The sequence below is a fragment of the Bemisia tabaci genome, chromosome 8, assembly GCF_918797505.1.
Source record: "Bemisia tabaci chromosome 8, PGI_BMITA_v3".
Classification (NCBI taxonomy): domain Eukaryota; kingdom Metazoa; phylum Arthropoda; class Insecta; order Hemiptera; family Aleyrodidae; genus Bemisia; species Bemisia tabaci.
In genome coordinates this window covers 11,751,072-11,770,123 of record NC_092800.1, presented here as the reverse complement: position 1 = coordinate 11,770,123, position 19,052 = coordinate 11,751,072, and the positions used below count along the sequence as shown (strand labels likewise).

The 19,052-nt window shown below is 37.8% G+C and overlaps 2 protein-coding genes across 4 annotated transcripts; one reads left to right on the top strand and one right to left on the bottom strand.

The window, feature by feature from the left end:
• The first annotated feature begins 3,114 nt into the window (after window positions 1-3,114).
• On the top strand, window positions 3,115-9,707 carry TTLL1B (Tubulin tyrosine ligase-like 1B). The gene is made up of 9 exons (XM_019046857.2): window positions 3,115-3,327; window positions 3,657-3,785; window positions 4,505-4,570; window positions 4,923-5,098; window positions 6,853-7,039; window positions 7,516-7,720; window positions 8,185-8,415; window positions 8,831-8,940; window positions 9,155-9,707. The coding sequence occupies exons 1-9, from the start codon at window positions 3,263-3,265 to the stop codon at window positions 9,282-9,284; spliced, it is 1,299 nt and encodes a 432-aa protein (XP_018902402.1). The 5' UTR covers window positions 3,115-3,262; the 3' UTR covers window positions 9,285-9,707.
• A 148-nt stretch (window positions 9,708-9,855) lies between these two features.
• eIF4H1 (eukaryotic translation initiation factor 4H1) lies at window positions 9,856-18,207 on the bottom strand. Of its 3 annotated transcripts, none has more exons than XM_019046869.2 (6): window positions 18,054-18,207; window positions 16,564-16,699; window positions 15,610-15,862; window positions 14,100-14,156; window positions 13,602-13,883; window positions 9,856-12,724 (listed from the first exon to the last, which is right to left on the bottom strand). In XM_019046869.2, exons 1-6 carry the CDS (start codon window positions 18,143-18,145, stop codon window positions 12,555-12,557), a joined length of 990 nt encoding a protein of 329 aa, XP_018902414.1. In that variant the 5' UTR covers window positions 18,146-18,207; the 3' UTR covers window positions 9,856-12,554. The 3 variants fall into 3 exon arrangements, with proteins under 3 accessions (XP_018902414.1, XP_018902426.1, XP_018902418.1); XM_019046881.2 differs by lacking the exon at window positions 18,054-18,207 and adding an exon at window positions 17,448-17,470; XM_019046873.2 differs by lacking the exon at window positions 14,100-14,156.
• Window positions 18,208-19,052: the final 845 nt, after the last annotated feature.

Sequence of the window (19,052 nt, the reverse complement as noted above, 5' to 3'; positions counted from 1 at the left end):
TTAGGCAATTTTTTCAATATGGCGGAAAATGCTCACCAGATACGTGGTAGGAAACTTCAGATTCGGATTCAGCGACCCAAAAAACATGAAGTAAGCCAAAAAAATCGCTGTGGACCCAAAATTTCAGGTAGACTTATCAGGCGCCTGAACTATAACCACGCTGCAGCACAGTAAAAGCACAAAATATAAAAGAAAAAGTTAAAGTGCTTTGGAAATCATTAGATTTAAGACGGAGCCACCTTACTATTTACCAAACACACATTCGTCGGTGAAAGTCGGCAATCACATAACTCGTTTGCGGTGTCTGAAAATCTCCGCCTCTACGTCATTTTTTAAAGGAGAACAAATTGATATTATTTCTTGAAGTTTTTGCAGAATTTTCTTCGCATTGAGAAGAAAAATCATGACAGTTTTAAAGAATTGCCGTTGAGTAGTTTTCCATTTTAAAAATAAAGTATGACAGGAAGTCTGCGACGTCGCAAACCGAGTTATGTGATTGCCGACTTTCACCGTCGCATTGTATTTTCCTTTAATACGAATTTTTTTCCCCCTATCGTTTTAAAAGAGAACAATCCATGCAGAGTGTGCAAACATTTCAAAATCATGAATTGAAAAACGCTGACAAGTTAAAATATTATAACCTAAGCCGAGCGGCGTGCTGCCAGCGCGGAACGCCCCTTGGAGCCTACAAACCTAACAGGGATACTTCACGCACTGCGCAATGGCGCCTTCAAACCTAACAGGGATACTTCACGCATTGCGCAATGCGTGAAGTATCCCTGTTAGGTTTGTAGGCGCGAATGCACGTTTCACGCTGTTGGTTGGCCGACCGCCGCGCCGCAGCGTGCCACTGCGCCTCAAGCAACTATTTCACACCAGAGGTATTGCACAGTATCATACGAAATTGAAGGCGCTCCAACATATTAAGAATGACAGGCATCCTTTAAGAGTATAAAGCTCCCTTAATCCCTTATCCTCCAAAATAAATCAAGATACTGCAGCAAAAAAAAGAGAGCGTTAGTTCAAAAACTCAGTAAGTCCTAGCATCCGTATTTAATAACTTTTAGCATAATTTTTAAATTTTAGTAGAGAAAAAAGTAACTCAATTTTGGCAGAAATATTTTTGAGTATGCCGTCAAGAAGATTTGATTTTGAATCAAGAATAAATAAGCTGAATGAAAGTGGGTTTCTGCTTGATGTAAGTGACGTTGTTCTTTTTATATGAGCATCTTTTCTTCTTGAAACAAGCAATATTTTCCTTATTGATTCACAAAAAATTTTTCTCGACGGTAAATTTGTGCATATTTCTGCTTGAATCGAATTCTATAGCAAGCTTTCTTGGTTTCGGCCCGATCGGCAAACTTTCAATTTTGACCCTAAAAATTTAGTCCATGTACCTAACCCCTGTCCATTTTCTCGATTTTGAAGGGGGAAAAAATTCGAGATTAGTGTCGAATCACACGTAGTTCGAGGCGTAGAATCGATTGCACCCGGTCCCGAGACTCGCCGGAGCTCTCTGAGCCGAGAAACGGCTAAAAAGGAGTGTTTCTGGCCCCATTGCAAAAGTGCGTTTTTCGTCGGTAGCGTGGTCCAGCGGACTCGTGGAGCTTTTCCGACCAGAAAATCGTACTCAGCGGGTCATTTCCTAGCGAACTAGCTTGCTTTCGGCTCGATCGGACAACTTTCGATTTTAACTCGATTCAGACAGGGCAAAATTAAGTAGCATTAGGCTAAGTGGAGGGGGTCCATTTTTTGTAGATACCTAAGGCTGAATTGGGTCTGACAAATCTTCCCAAGTAGCAGTGATCGCGATAAATTGCGATTTAATTGGAGAATGTATCGCGATTTTATCGACGTCGCGATTTATTGCAATATTATCGGGAGAAAAATCGCGATAAATTGCAACAAAATCGCGATATTATCGAACGCGATTTTATAGAGATAAAATTGCAATAAATTGCAATTTTTCATTAACGCATGAATGACGCATATGAAAGATGTTTCTATTCCGCCGCCGCCGTTTTTACCGAGATCCGTTGGTAACTTAACCATCTCATTTTTTTTTATCAATTATTAGTATAATGTTACAAAGACAGACTGGTAAGCTTACCTGAAAACCGGTATTTTTACTGATTTTTTCAGGTAAGAATACCACTTTTATTGGTAATCAATCCCCGGTAACTTTACCATTTTATCTCGGTAATTCTACCACAGTCGATAAAAACTATTGGCGTTTTTCCCAAGGTCCATCGGTAACTTTGCCATCTCACTATTATTGGTAATTTTACAGAGACAGAATGATGAGATTACCAATAGAACCTTATTTTACCAACCGTATTTCAAGGTATGAAATAAAATACAGAGGAGGGAAAATTAAAAAAAAAAAAAAAAAAAAAAAAAAAAAAAAAAAAAAAAAATCCAATGAAAAATCGGTGTCAGTCAACGCAAAGACATAAGTTGTGAGGTTGCGAAGCGCCGATCCATGTATAAGAGGCTTCAATTCGCACACGCAAGTCATATAGCGGTCATAGCATAGTGACAATGTGCTGGCCTTCCACCGTAGCGATTGGGGTTCGAATCCCCGCGGAGGCTCCGGGGATTTTACGCTCGTCTTCGTCAAAGGACCTGACGGCTGAACCTAACGGCAATCGGCTGACAACTTTAACCCCTTTTTTTTGGCGATTTTATCAATCGCTAGGATCATCAACATCTGAGCGATCATCCTCGATCTTATCGCGATAAAATCGCAATTTTTTCGGGCCGATAAAATCGCAATAAAATCGCGAAAAGATCGAGGATAATCGCTCAAATGTTGATGATCCTAGCGATTTTATCGCCGATAAAATCGAGGATAATCGCGACTTTATCGGCGATAAAATCGCGATTTTTCCGTTGAAAAATGCTACTTGGGTTGAGAGGATAGGAATTTTATTTCCTCTTTTTAAAGAGTAATGATTCTCCAATCAGGACGGAAGTAATGGAATGGAAACCATTTCGTTATAATGCAGATCACTATTTCATGATGGGTGGGTGGGGGGGGGAGGGGGAGGCTGCTTACAATTTGAGGAAATCCCGACAGCAGTCGAGACTTTTTAAGGACTGATATAGTTATGACAATTTTGAATTGTTAAGGCTTCGTACGAATTGACCTGCTTGCATTCAGTGCTGAATCCGCACTGGATCCAGGCTTGCGTAACCTTGGCAACATCATTTGTTTATCAGCTGGTTTGAGATCATAGTGATAAGGCAGCCAGTGTTGGTGATGGCCTCTAATGGATCAGAGACAAGGAAACAGTTTTCTCTGGGAGAAAATTCACTGAATGTAAGGTAATTTTAATGTTCTAGCCATTTATCTTCAGATGGTAAACATCGGCCCAAGAAGGGGGCAGCATGCTGCGTGCTGCCACTTAAGTGGATTACGCCAATTGAATCGTTAACTTAATAAACTTACCTTCAGGAAAATTTGGTCAACTTCAAAGGTAATATTTCGATGGTAAAAGTGTGGGAACATCGTAGCTCCATTGTGGTGTCTTAAAATTTCCGCTATTTAATTTTTTAATAGGAATTTTTTTTTAATTATTTTTTTTATTTTAGAGGAATTTAATTTTTTTGGAGGAAAATTCTAACACCAAGTCCTGGTTATAAATTTGTTTTAGGGGAACTTCAACTTCAATGAAGTCACGAGTTTCTTACTGCACAGACCTTGAAAAATTAGTTTTAACTGTTAATTTTGATAAGCGAGGATGGGTTCGAGTCAACCCAGATGATGATTGGAACATCTATTGGTAAGTCAATTCTGTAACTGTGAATAATGCATTTAATTCTGAAAAAGTTACTTACAAATCACAACCGTAGGTATGACTCTAGTACAGGTATCAACCACTATTAGTAGAACTATTAGAATGTTCGTTTTAGGAAACCCTTTTTGGGTAAAATTTAGGTAAAAATGGGTTAAAAGCCTTTTAAATATAAAATACAGTATTTTAACACTCAAAGTGTCAGAAAAAAAAGTTAATACACCTGTTAAAAATTAGTATTTTTTTTTACAGACTCGATTCATAAATTTCACAAAGAATTAAATATGTAGCCAAAAAGGATTTCCTAAAATTAACATTTTAAAAGTTTCTTTAAGAGTTTTTAAAAATTGCTTTTTAAAGGTCATTGCCAAGTACTGGGGTTTTTTTTTTCTTTTTTTTTTTTTCAATATAAGAAAGCAGGTACCTTCTTCAAATTTTTTGATTTTTAGATAGATTCTAACATTAGGAATTGCTATAAATAGCTGTTTGCTAATGACATAGCAAAACTTTGATGATGCCATTATGTAAGAGTCATGAAAATTTAAGAAAGGAAAGTGGAAAAAGGACGGTTTCAAGTTGCTATCAGCACAGACGAGGAATGGAGATTTACAAGCCACCACTTATTTTCAGATGGCTTAAAGATTTCTGAAAAAGTCCAGAATATTTCTGAGAAGTGTGAAATTCTGAGTCTATAATTTCCATTGCAGGGCTAGTGTTCAGACTTGCAGAAATTTGTTCAGTGTAGACAGCGGCTACAGACTTCATGATAACCAGTAAGTAACAACCCTTTTATCAGTACTTAAGACTTCTTAAAACAGCTAATTCAATACAAAAGTATTCTTTAGCTGATGATTCATAGAAAAGGTGCAATGACCTTCGACAAGGAATTAAAAGACTAGTTTTGCATTTGTTTCTCTCATGTTACTTTACAAGATTTTCATGATATGAAAAAGTAAATGTTACAATATTACATTTTATTGAATAGTTACGATTCTAATTATGCACTGCGTAGTACTAATTTTTAACCCCTTTTCAACGAATATGAAAGTCGGTATTTTGATGGATCCCTTGAATTAGCCTCTAATATAAGCGTCACTTCAGTCGAAATTTGAAAACATTTTTCAGATGTATCAACCATTTTCCGAACCATTATGAACTAACAAGAAAAGATCTGATGGTGAAGAACATTAAACGTTATAGGAAAGATTTGGAGCGGGAGGGTCATCCAACAGCCATCAGAAGCAAGCAAGGGAGATACACTCATTTGGATATTATTCCCATCACTTACATCCTTCCTGCTGGTAAAATTATTTTTCTTAGAGTTATTTTTATCACACTGGAAATGAAAAAAAAAAAACACTAAGAAGTGGCCCGAACTGTATGTAACAAGGTGGAGAAATGGTGCTGGGTCCACACCATTTCGCGGGGAAACAAAGCCAAGAAATTCCAAAATCTAAAATTAGAGTCAAAAATAAATTTTTTTGAACTCTAATGCGCACCAGTACGAAACTGAGGGGGGAAGTGTTCAGCTCAGGCAGTTTGCATTGGAAAATAAATAGGAATCACACTGGATAAACAAAATCTATACTAATAAAGCAGACTTCACGTTGATTGACTCACTCACTGACTCACGTATCAGCGGATCTCGTGAACGGGAGGCCGTGTGACCCTGAGATTCCGCACTGGGATCCCTCTCTACCCCGAGGCGCCGGATAAGGGAGGATTTCGCGATCCGCCCGCCGGTTCGCGGGATATCGCGGTCCGCGCGGGTCGATTTTCCCGTAAGGACAACGGGTGCGAGAGAGAGTGCGAGCGAGATGGAGCGATTTCCGCGTCCCGCGCTGGAAGACAGCTGATAAATTTTACGTGTGTTCTTATGGTGCGCGCAACGGGTGCGAGGAAGATGGAAGGAGTTCGGCGTCCAACGAGTGCGAGGAAGATGGAACGAGTTCGGCGTCGCGCTGTTGGAAACGCCGCGCCATGATTTTTGCGAGCTCCGACTCGTGCCTCCGTTGCCGGGCTACCCTCTCAGAGATGTGAAAATCTGGAAAATCTGTCTGTTAACAAATAAATCACACTGGAAATAAATGGACACTTTTTGTAACAATTAATATTTGAAAACTGATGCTCCAACAAGATCATATGTTCGGATCTTGTAAAGATCACAGCAGCACTGCAAAATATGGTGTCATATATTTTAATTTGAATGCACAGATTTTCACTCCTGCATGTGAATGGGTGATGGTTTAAGATTTCTTAGTGTTAAATTCAATAGGGAATAAGATTTCAGTGAAATAGAGAATTTGCAGGTGTCTGAACTTTAATGAATTTTGTGTTTAAGTGGAAACTACTGATTGAACTGAATCGGAGGATATCCTTGGTTCATGAATTGAACGATTATTGGAGAAGATATGACAAAAGATCTAATCTGCTAAATTACATGTGTTTAAATGGGAAAGGTCGCTAAATGATGTCACTAGGTGGTGCATTTTCTCACTTTTAAATCTATTTTTACACCATTTCCTACGTCAGAAAAACATTTGAAAAAATACTGTGAAATCAGCTCTTTAAGCACTTTCAGATGAAGCAATAAAAAATTTGCATTTTGCAATACAAATTTTGTGCATTAGCACAAAAATTGCGCAGAAGCAAAACATGTCTTATGATGCAATGGATTAAGATGATTTGTTTGATTTTTTTTCAACTGATAACTGGACTGCATTTTGCAATTTGGACTTATAAATTCTGGCTCATCTGAAAAAACACTTATGTGCATAGGGGAACTAGTGGCACATACGTTGTTTTTAAACCGGGCTAGAATTTATAGTTCCAAATTGCAAAATGTAGTCCAACTGAGTATTGTTGAGTTGCGATGTTCCACACAACAATTTGTTTGACTGGAATGAGAAGGCATCCGATGATATTAAATTAATTATTTTCTTGAATCCCTGAGAAGTGCCAACGAAGGAACGAAGACACATCCTTCCTATCTATGAGTCAAAGGCAGAATCAATCTGCTGGTTACATATTTATCATTGATCCTTCTAACTTGCAGATTATAACATGTTTGTGGAGGAGTTCCGAAAGAATCCACACAGCACATGGATCATCAAACCCAGCGGGAAATCTCAAGGAGCTGGTATATTTTTGATTAATAAACTATCAAAACTAAAGCGCTGGTCTAAGGAGAGCAAACCACCATTTCATCCTCAAAATGGAAAAGAATCGCACGTCATTTCAAGGTGTAAAAAAAGGATATATTTTGATTTTAGAATTTTCAAAGTTTGGAAGAAATCTATCAAGTTTCGGTGGAAAAGAGTTCCCTTCTGCATTACACTGCTTATACTACGAGAGTGTCACCAGTTATACAATGTAATATAAAATTACAGTATTTGTTTGATTTATTGGTGTTCACTCTACAGACCAGAGGGATTTTCGTTGCACAAATAACTTTTCCATCTAATATAATTTGTTTTTTCCCCAAAGTGCTAAGGATTTTGTCAGCGTATTGAGTGTCTACAGAAGTTCAAATACTTTTGTCTTTCTCCACACTATTCGGCCATTCTAAAATTTATGATTTGCAAGTACGGACTTGTTCTTGACTTTTGAACCAACCACAGAAGTGCCTGCCATTCCCCACAGTTCCTATAACTGCAACAGACACCTTGCAGTGCGTCTGCAGAGGGAGGTAATTTTTTAGCTTTCTTTTAAATTTCAGGTACATTGAGAACCCTTTACTGATAGGCGGCAAAAAGTTTGATCTGCGGATGTATGTTTTAGTGACTATTTACCGACCTTTGAAGGCATACTTGTACAAACATGGATTCTGTCGTTTTTGTGCAGTCCGATATGACAACAATAATCATCAAGATTTGGAGAACGTATTTGTTCACCTGACAAATAATGCGATTCAGAAAAATGGGGTGAGTTGAAGTTTGAAAAAATCCGCTTTCTAAAAAAGTTAGGAGTAGAAGGTTTGAGCCAACGATTTAACTAAAATCAAGTTACTAGCACACATCAAATGCATAAATCATGCATAAGTCATGTCTAATTTGTAGACTTTGTAAGTCAAGTTCAAATAAAAAGTCAGAAAATTTGGAGAGAAGGCGTCACAGCTCAGCAACTATAGTTGTTGCTATTCAAGAGAGCAAACAACTTCTCAGTACTTTTTTCCATAATTAGGATCTGTAGAAGAGAAATTTTTTTATCAAATAGCAGTGAACAGTGTGGTTAAAAGACCAAAAAATTAGATTGAAGTTTTACTTAAAGTGAAGAGAGAAAAGTCAGGGCATTAGAAAAAGAAGAAATAACGGAAACCCTGTTCTGATATTCACCCTATCGCAGATGGACCTGATCCATTTAAATGTAACCACTTCTTCTGTTTCAGGAAGATTACAACAATGTGCACAGTGGTAAACTGAACATGGAAAGTTTAAAGTTGTACTTAGAAACAACATACGGAAAATCTAGAACAGACTTCCTCTTCTTCAACATAAAATGGCTAATTATTCATTCTCTGAAGGCTGTTAGCTCTGTCATAGCTAATGACCGCCATTGTTTTGAATGTTACGGTTACGACATTATCATTGATGAGGAGTTGAAGCCTTGGCTGATTGAGGTTATTCTTCACTTATTAACTTTATCGCAATTATTCTTCTGATCTCATTCTGCGAGTAATACATTTTGTCCCCAATGTTTGGGTAGAAGAGAGAGATAGATCTTTTCCCCTTGAATTAAGTATACAGAAAGCTCATTAGCAGTCCTGTTCGAGGATGATGATCTGAGATTTCTTTTTTTGATCTTTGAAGTGTTGGGGGCAAAAAAAACAGGTATTTTCAGAAGTGTTACATAAAATGCTGCCATTCTCAAAGGAGAAAAATCAATGATTGAAAAAATAGATTTTATGTAGCTAACTATTGACTTGTATACGAATCCTAAAGACAAATTTAGTCTTAAAAATTTCCAACCCTGTAACCTGACTTCGGAAAGGACAAGGTTTGTACTGATCTCTGCTTCACTTGAATCTGTTGCAGGTGAATGCATCACCATCACTGACATTTACAACCGCTCACGATCGGATACTGAAGAGCAAATTAATCGATGACATTCTATCTATTGTCGTTCCACCTGACGGTATACCTGAGTAAGTTTTGTAGAGAAAAACCATTTACTTTTAGTGTGTATAATGGAACTTGAGACTGATACCTCAAAGGAACTTAAATATAATGAGAAGTTAACTTTTGTGAGAAGGAGCAATTCAGTATCAGAAATGTAGGCTTGCTTGTGCACTCATTGGATCATATTCTTGAGGGTTAATTTTTACCGGGAGACGAATTTGAATGAATTGTTTGTTTTAGTGCTCGCTGGAGTAAACGACCGTCAGTGGATGCAATGGGAAACTTTCACTTGATTGTGGACGAAGAATATGATGATCGCGGGAGCAACAAGAAAATTAGAGAAAAGTATCAGGGAAGCCGATGGCGATAAAGTGACTGGTGGTCTCCTATTTGTGGTCTTCAAATGTCAAAGAATCAATCAATTGCTGCCAAAATCTGACATGACGACGTTTTCATCGATCTAAGGACTTAGTTGAGAAAGAATGCTTTCGGTTTTGACATCGAATAATGATACAATAATGATAGAATGAAATTTCCAGATGGGAATGTAATTCTAAGCAGTCGGATATTAAACAATACATTAAATATTATCTCATCAAAATTTTGCAAAGAATGAGATGGACACATCGAAAATGTCGAAATTCAATTCATAAATGAGAATTGGCCTTTCTGATAATTGGCTGAATGATTGTTGCCCCATCATTCTTTCTTTGTCAAGTGGTCCAATCATGAAGAATAACATTCCATCGTTTCAAGAGATAAGCCATTGAATTTTGTCACTGCCTAACCAAGAATCAAGATGAATATGATTCTGTCACGAGTAACAATCAAAATGTCAATAAATTTCGCCAATAAAACATTAATGAAAATCCTGCTGTATAACTCCTTTAAGCCACAATAAACAAGACACCATTCTGAGAAAGGAAAGGATAAAAACCAAATTTTGGAGACAGAGTTAATGATGTAATTAAAATTCAAAATAGATTACAATTATTTACAAATATGTATATGATTCACAAATTCTTGTTTTAGATCTGAAACATACAGATATAGGGTTTGTCTAATTTTGAGTTCTAGCATGAGCGAGACATAAGAACTAGACGTACTGAAACGACACAAGATCGATTAACTTAAAATGAAACTATTTCTGGGCTTCGATGAGAGGTTTCTATTCTTTATGGTTCAACTTTCTTAAAAGATTGGAAAGACAGATAAACTTGAGACTGAGAAAAAATATAATACCATACGATCTCACTGATAGGAAGGAGCTTGAAAAAGATTAAAAAAATTATGCAACTTTGCTCTGAATTAGTGATACGAAAAAGTTAATTAAATAAGAACCTTATAAAGGTAAAATGCGAAAGAAATAATTCAGGTAACTAACATTTTTTTAATAATTTAAACCTGTTGCTAATAATGCAACACATTCAAACTGAGCGTTTATCTGTGAATGGAGGAGATTCAGATTTTTTCCAATGTAATCATCGCCAGCAGATAAGATATCAAGAAACGATTTGAATTAAAATCAACGGAACAGCTCTATCAATAAAGAGCTTGAAAGACACAATTATTCAGTTGCCACAAAATATGATTAATTTTTCTTAGATGTTTTTTTTTAAAAAAAACGAAAAGCAAAAACTGAAACTTGAACAGCTACCAGATGCGACTGGAAAATAAACCAATCCAACAATGAAGAAATCTTTTTAATGCCTTTCTTATTGCTTTTAACGGATAGGAAACTTAGATAGTGCTACCTAGCGATTCCAACGCAACGGCTGATGTAAACTGAAAACTAGGGTATTAAACATCAGAAAAATCATTATGAGCATCATGGAATCTTACCAATTATCAATATGTTGATGGTTACACTCCCAAACCATGTATATCGGTTTGCGATGTTGCAGACTTCCTGTGATACTTTACTTTTTAAATGGAAAACTACTTTACGAAAATTCTTCAAACTGCTGTATTTTTTCTTCTCTGTGCAAAGAAAATTCTGTGAAAACTTCAAGGAATAAGGTTGATTAGTTCTCCTTTGAAAAAGTAATTAAGAGCAAAGATATTAAAATATCGCATATGAGATATGTGGTTTGGAAGTTTTGCCGACAATTTGATCTTTCTAGCCCTAAAATTTTGCAAAATGTGCCACTGTGATACTAGTCAGTTAAGCTGTCCAAGGGGCATGCAGAACAATGGAATTAAAACATTTAAAATGCCACCTCCAACTCCATGACGCACAGAGCATCTTACAAATCAGAATGAAAATGGCTGAATACATAAAAACTAAAATATTGCCATTGAGATACATTGATAAAAGCTGCAAGAATCTTTAAAAGGAGATAACGTACAAATTATTCGGGCGAGTGAGGACTGCTTCTTGTTTTGTAAACCTATCATCAAAAATTACAAGCACAGACGGTTTTGGGAAAAGAGAAGAAACTAAGATTATTGCCAATTAAGTTATTTTCTAACGAAGAAATAGAAAGTAATTCCATACCATCATGGTCCCATCAGGAAAGAAACAGATGAATTACACTTTGGACAGTGGAGCATGTTATTAAATTTGAAGTTATAAGCGTAAAAAATTGCAGTAGTTCAATTTGAAATGTACTGGGCATCCATCATTTATACGAATAAAACTTCATTACACCTAACTCAATGGGTCAGCAGTGCAGACTCAGAAAAATTTCTGACCAAGAGAATTCATTTCTTTCCTGATGGGACCGTTGCCTACTTTGAAACTGATAGATATTGAAAAAGGAAAAGTCTACCGATTTTACAAAAAGAGGAACTTCTGAGTACATTATCTTCGAGATTTCATAAATCACAAAATCAAAAGTAGTCCTTAGTGAAGAAAACTTATTAAGATTGATCGAGAACGTTTCAATGTGAGACGTTCTTTCTTCACTTAGTTGCGGCATAACTCCATTTAAAACAACAGTGCCAAGCAATATTCTGCTGAGAAACCACAAATGGCAGTCTTCTTTTTCTCGAATGATTTAGAAAAATTGAAACTGAAGATTGACAATTTTTTAGAGAGAGTATAAAAAACAAAACAAGAATCAGCAAAAAATTGTCGCTCAGTATTTCACTACAATGTGATATAACAAAGTAAGAGGAATACTGATGGATCAACAGCTCACGGAATGGATTGAGAGAAAACCATACGATGACAGTACTGCAAGACAGGGGCAATAAAATCACCTGGTTTCAATCAATGAATTCAAATAAAGTAAGGGGAAATGGGCGTGAAAATAAGTAGGCAGGGTATGAAATAATGAACCTCAGAATCCTGTTCTTTCCTCCGAAAGAAAACGCTAACCAAAAGACAAACCTAACGCTACGTTACCCAGATAAACTTTCCCTACAATAATTACTGAATCACAATGAAACAAGTTCAGTCTCTCGACCTGAAACTTACAGCAGAACTACCTCAGAGACACAAAAAAAGAGAAAAGTAAAGGGAGCTCATAGCCCCAAAAAAGGTTATGTGTTTATCAGACACTTTACGAAAGATAAGCACAGACACATAACTGGAGTTCAGAGGGAGGGAGCAAATAATTAAATAAAAAAAAACAAAATTAAAAAAACTCACTTTGGGGCTGATGAGGCGAACATACAAAAGTTGGCTTAACATGAATTACGGTTGAGGATCCGGTGTTGCGGGTTTCTTGGCTTCGGCTAATTTTTCATCCCGAGGTTTGGCGTTACCAAATATGGAAGAACGCTGAAGGGTGTCTGCTAGGTCATTAATAGGCGCATTGACTGAGCGTGGCGCTAGCTTGAGTCTGGGCCTGTTACTAGTGTCAACTGGAAAAAGTGGATACAATTTGATTAGGACCACTCAGCATTTAGAATGAGAAAATCAATCAACAACTTTTCTGTAAATCTCTCAAAAGTGCGCTATAACCTCACTTGTTAGTTGATTCCTGCCTTCAATCATATTCTTCTCCGTGCAGAAAATGAGTTTAAGACACTAAGGCATAGTACTTTCCTTCGAGTGATGAGTTATGTTACATATTATTTTTGGCAGCATTCTTCTTCCTTTCAAATAAGGCAGTGGCAAGAAATTTATTCAGAATTGTGGAGCAGTTGCTCCTACCTAAAATTTCATAAAAAATTCGAAGAGTCCATAAAAAGCTCAAAAAAGCACTTCCATCAGGAGAAAAAGCTATTTAAAATCTGAACAATCTAATGGCAACAATTGAGTTAACATAGCAAGGCAACGCCTGAATTTGAGTTCAGCCAATCAGTAAACGCCGTCCTCCTTGGCTGTGCCATCAAAATGCGCCATAAATATTGTTGTAAGTGGTCTCATTTTTTTGGTATTTTCAAAACGGGGTTTCTTTGTCATTTCAGGTTTGTAAAAATCCCTGGAAACTCAATTCACTTCGTACTTCCGAAAAATGAATTAAAAAAAGTGGGCATCACTGACCCATTTATACTATTCATGAATATCTCTTCACAATTCTTAAAGTCAGGAGTGATGTTGAGCTCATCTTATCTAATATTTTAAAACAGGTGCGAGACAAAAAATTAGACGGACAGAGACTTTAGCTACAGACAAGCAAGGTTGCAATTAAAATGGGCGCCACTGAAATTCCATGCCTTGACTGCACCTAACAGTTGAAGTATGAACACTATGAACAACTGAGAGAGAGAGAGAGAGAGAGAGAAATGAACCAACCTGGAGCTGACGGTAAGTCGCTACTAGATGAGAAAGAATTCTGTCGGCCATAGCCTCCTTCTTGCCTTGGGGGCCGTCCGCCACCATCCCTGCGATCACCGAAATTGGAACGGTTGCCGCTTCGGCCCCAATTACTGCTACCGCCTCTATCGTCGCCTCTATCATCGAATTGACCATAATTACTTCTACCTCTATCACCACCAAAATCATTACCATAATTTGATCGGTTCCTACCGAAGCCACCGGGGCCTCCTGGACCTCCAGGACCCCCATCATTAAAACCTTGAAAAAACAAAAATAAAAAGTATGAGCAAAATTGCACAATTGAAGAAAGTTATGTTCAAAATCCTTTATCAGAAGGCTAGTTTTGAGTCTTTCCAAACATAAGGCCCTGAAATATTTTCATTAGTCCATGACATAAAATAATATGATTTCATCGCGGCAAATTTTAGGACTGAAGGAAGGGGTGACATTGATTACTGGAGGAGTAGAACTCACCGGAATTGTGAAAATTATCAAAGCCGCCACCGCCGCCTTGCCTTCTGAATCCACCGCCTGAAACAAACAGTTTCATTTACTGACGGAATAAGTAAATATAAATAAAACTGAATGGATTTCATTGCCAGATTAGCATGGAAAGAAATGAAAGTAACCAATTCTTCATGTTATGGGGGGATTCTTTGTATTTTACAGCTTGGGATGATCTGCTAGATCAACTGTTTTCTGTACTTGAAATAACATAGACATCAGTGGATGAGACAGGTAGATTAAAATAACCTATAACGTTTTTTCAGACTTTTTGTCCTTACCATAGACCCTGAACAACAACTTAAATTCAAGGCAAATAAGGTTTTAAATTTTCATAACCATTTTATGCCGTCATAACTCACTAGAACATATTATATTTATGATAAATTTAAAGAACAATACCATCAAAAGTTGAGTTCCCCTTAGATTTAGCACTTTTTTCATGGTCTACGATAAGGAAAGTTCATTCAATTTCTCTCTCTGGTAGGTACGATCATTTCAATTCAATTGCAAAACCAAAGTTGCAAGCCTTTTAGTCATTTTGGTAGTATCATACTTGATATGTACTTTTGTTTGTTTTGTCATTTTTCGGGAAAATCCTCTCTATTCTAATAAAATCGTATTTAAGACACTAGATGGACAGAGTAAGGAGGGGGAGTAAGGCAGTCTATAGGCTGAGGTGAGTTCAAAGTCCGTAAGTGGGAAACTCCCATACCCATTGGAACCCGTAAGTTGGAAATTCCCTTTGCGTTGTTGTTGACTCTACCTTGCGTCCTCTGTTTCTCTGTATTCTTTTTATAGTTGGCTTGCGTCCTCTGTTTCTCATTACTTCATTCTTAGTTGTTAATTGAGGATTTCTTTGTTAAATTCGTAGTAATACTGTGGGTTTTTTTGTTTGAGTTTTCTTAATCAGTTGAGAGTAGTCGATTATGGTTCGTCTGATTTTTTTTTGCTGTGAGTTGTTGATGAAGTATCTTCTTCTTCTTCTTCTTCTTTTTTCTTTTTAAATTTTTAATTTACTTTAGGCAATTTCACTTTTGTTCGTCCGGGCGATTTTGCAATCGCTTTGAAATTTCCCTGTTTAGAAATCAAATTGTGGAAAGTCATTCAGTAGGTGGCTGGTTAAAAGATGACATCTTAAAAATGACCAGAGAGAGTGAATAGTTGAATTATCAGAGATATGTTCTAGTAATTAGTAGATGTGTCGAAATTCCCTAGGGCCGAATTTTGTCGGTCCTTCCACCATACTGAAATATACTTAGAACGGGTCTCGACTGCGTTTAAGTCTAACTTAGTGCTTCTGACTGGCCGGTGGTGCGGTTTGAACTCTTCGATGGATGTTGCACTCCATGTGAAAGAGCCGACAAAATTCGGCCCCAAACTTTCCCCGTTTTCCAGACCACCAACAATCCTGCGATCACATACCGTCTAATCAGTTGTATTCATCTAAAATAAATGTTACATTGAGATAGAACATTACCATCTCGGCCATCTCTTCCGCCTCTTGGACCTCTGTCTCTGAAACCTCCACCACCGCCACCTCCGCGGCCTCCATCTCGGTTGTTGCGCTTCCCTTCCGCAACATCAATCCTGATAGGTCCTGCATCATCTATATGAATACGACCGTCCATGTCCAGAGCTTTTTCCATGCTCTCCAAGTCGTCAAACTCAACATAACAGAATCCTTTGAATTTAGAGCTATCATGGTCAAATACCAATCGGGTTCTTGCCACCTGAAAAACAAAGCCATTAAAAAAAATTAATACAAATCAGATTCTAGTGAACTTAACAGTTTAGAGACTCTCCTTAATTGACTGATGCCCGAAATAAAGTAATCAGAATTGAAATACAAATCAATGAAGTACAAAAAATTTCAGATGGACTTCATGCTGAAAATCCGAGGATGCCTCTGGACTGAAAACAAAGGTATTAGGGATATCCACAGGGATGCAAAAAGTTTCAAGCTACCTCCTCAATTTAGGGAGCCTTCCCCCATTTACCTTGCCAAGTCATATTTCCAATTCGCCTTACGGCCGTACCTTCAAACTTACAGCAAAATGTCTGAATTTACAATTAGCCCTGCTTTTCTTCAGTTATATTAAGCAGAAAAAGTATTTATAAATTAAATTGCCTCATGCCCCTGCAATCTTAGGATGAAGAGATTAGGCAAGTTCTGCAACTCCAATATGCAGCAGCAGGTCTCTTCCAATTCATTCAACCACATTTATTTCCACATACATTTCCAGGTACACAGGTTCCATAAGATTTGAACACTGATTATTGCCTTTTAACCCCAAGAACCTGTTTGTAATTCTAACATCAGTGAAAATAAAAAACTAAGCCCTTCATAGATCTTGGAAGAGAGAATAAAGGCTTTGGTTAGTGCCCTTGATTTTGAATTGGTGCAAGAATAGAATTGTGGTGCCATGCTTACATTTAGGTCTTTGAAAACGGCGTCAGCGATGTCACCTTCAGTGACTCCATTAGGGAGATTTCCGACGAAAGCTGTGTAGGGAGGCTTGTCAGGTAGACGCTTGCGCCCTCCGTCTCGGCGTCCCGAGTCATAGTTCCTGAAAATCAAAAAGATTTAGCCATTAGTTTGACTTGTAAACTCAAAATTTTTCAGTAGAGTATGTTCTTCATTTGATACGAATATCTATTGTACCTACATTACATATCATCTCAACCTAACCAATTCATTCATCAAAACAAATCCTGTCTAACGCTCGATTGGGACATTGATCTAAGCAATAGTTCTTCTCATTCCGTGGAGGGGGCTTGAAATCGTATTAAAACAGCACTGCTATTCACAGCTAAATTTAAACAGACTTACAGACTTAGTTAAACTAAAAAAAGACAATTTGTGGGGTGATTATAAAAACGCTGAGTCCACTTGCTACCATCCTTTCTACGTGACACTTTACTGCTAACAAGGAGATAAAACCCATGGAACTTATTCAGTTGTGATGTTATCAGAGTGACAGACATGAAGCTGTCTCCAGGCGTGGGGGGGAATCACTGCAGGGGAATGCCGGAGGCGTAATGAGAGCACACAACTTGGGTGCAAAAAATAAGAATGGGTGAATGCATGGCAAAACTGATGTGCCATTGACACAGAAGCCATCTATGCAAGGCATAAAGTAATTGTTTCAGCCCGAGCATAAACAAAACAGCGGGCGCTAACATTCAACTTCCTGAAGAGCACTCCGATTGTTCGGCTCATCGGTGTGTGTTAATGTAAATGCTTAGATACCAACTATACCTAGCGGAGACAAAGGAGCGTGATTAGATAAAGAATGCAACTGCAGTGCATCTTACATTCTTGCTAGTTGTGAACTGATGAGTGCTTCACTTAATTACCCTGAACAGAGGTTAGGTTACTGTCCACTCGCCTGATTAAAATACATCAACATCAAGGACTATCGTTGTACAAATCAAGTTCAATGCAAGGGCATCATCCTTAGAAGAATGCCTGAAATGTATGGAGTTACGATTAATTGCGTTCAATTTCATTATCATCTTCATTATCATCTGAACACGATCATCGGAGTAAGCATTTTATGGACCTATGCGGATGCGGCCTCCCTCCAGACTCGCGGCGGCAAAGGCATTGGGAGAAAGAAGGAAAGATGGATCAGATTAAATAGAAGACCGAGACACAGCTGAGCTTGGAATTGAGGTATTTTAAGCGAATAATCGAGGGCTGTAGGTGGCGGTCAGGGATTTGCGGCTTGATAATTTATCAAATCGTGGTGAATAACGTGGAGGACAGGCCTACACCCCGTCTGCAGATTTAAACGCCGGAGTGGCAGAAAGCAGGGGAGAAATAGATTTGATTATGATAGGACATGAAATTATGGATAGATTAGGTGCTCAGCGTGCAGTGACAAGAGGATAAAAGGGATTAAAATCGAAATTACTCACCCAGAATTTCCATAACCACTTCGACCAGCCATATTGGATACGAATCTGCCATTTGATTTTGATTGGCAAACGCGCAAACGAAATGCCGGCATGCTCGCCAGGATTGCAGCTTTTGCAAAAACTCACTGAATATTCCGGAGAACATTGTCCGCTTAAAAAATAGCTAAATGTATTTTATAAATTCATTTTTAATAAAATTAAATCACATGAAATAGAAATTAACAATGCCTCGTGGTAAAATTGATTGAATTAAAATGTTGGGTGGCTCAGCTGGACAAGTACCTTTTTGGTCTGTTATGTTTCTACAGCGTCTTGAAATTTTAGGTGGCAATTTCAAAAATGCGGAACTCCACGCTCGGAGCGTCAACTTTACGGTGAAATATTATTCACTTTTAAATTTTTGATCAGTATGGGCTAAAGTAGCTTGATCATCTTATGTCGAAGGTGTAATAATCCGTACGTGGAACTGCTCATTATTCAATAACAGCTTGCACTAAAGAGGATGGTTTGTTTTGATGTGAGGAGAAAATCACTGTGAAGTGCCCAGGATAGATTGTAGTGCCGAATTTGTATTCAGCATGGCCGGATTCACCTACTTGCCGCCCATGGGCCGCCTGTATTTTGCCGCCCCCTTCTCATTCGTTTTGAAACTCGATAAAAACCATCAAATGAACGTGTCAGCGGGGGAGGGGTGCATAAGACGCATTTACTCGTGTTCAACACATTTTTAGGGAAAGCCTTGTCAACACTACCAGCAAAAGTTCACGGAACTTTGCGCGAAAGTTAAGTTCCGTAAACCTATCTCTGTGTGGACAAGGCCTTCCATTTGTAAGAAATGAACGAAAAAATTATGAAAGAACAAACATAAATGTGGTTCAATGATTTTCACTTCCACCGCCGCGCCGCGCAGACCGCACCGTGTTGGACGCAATGCGTGAAGTATTCACGCAGTCTTGTAGGCGCTATGCGTTTCACGCTGACCGCACTATTTGGCGCAAT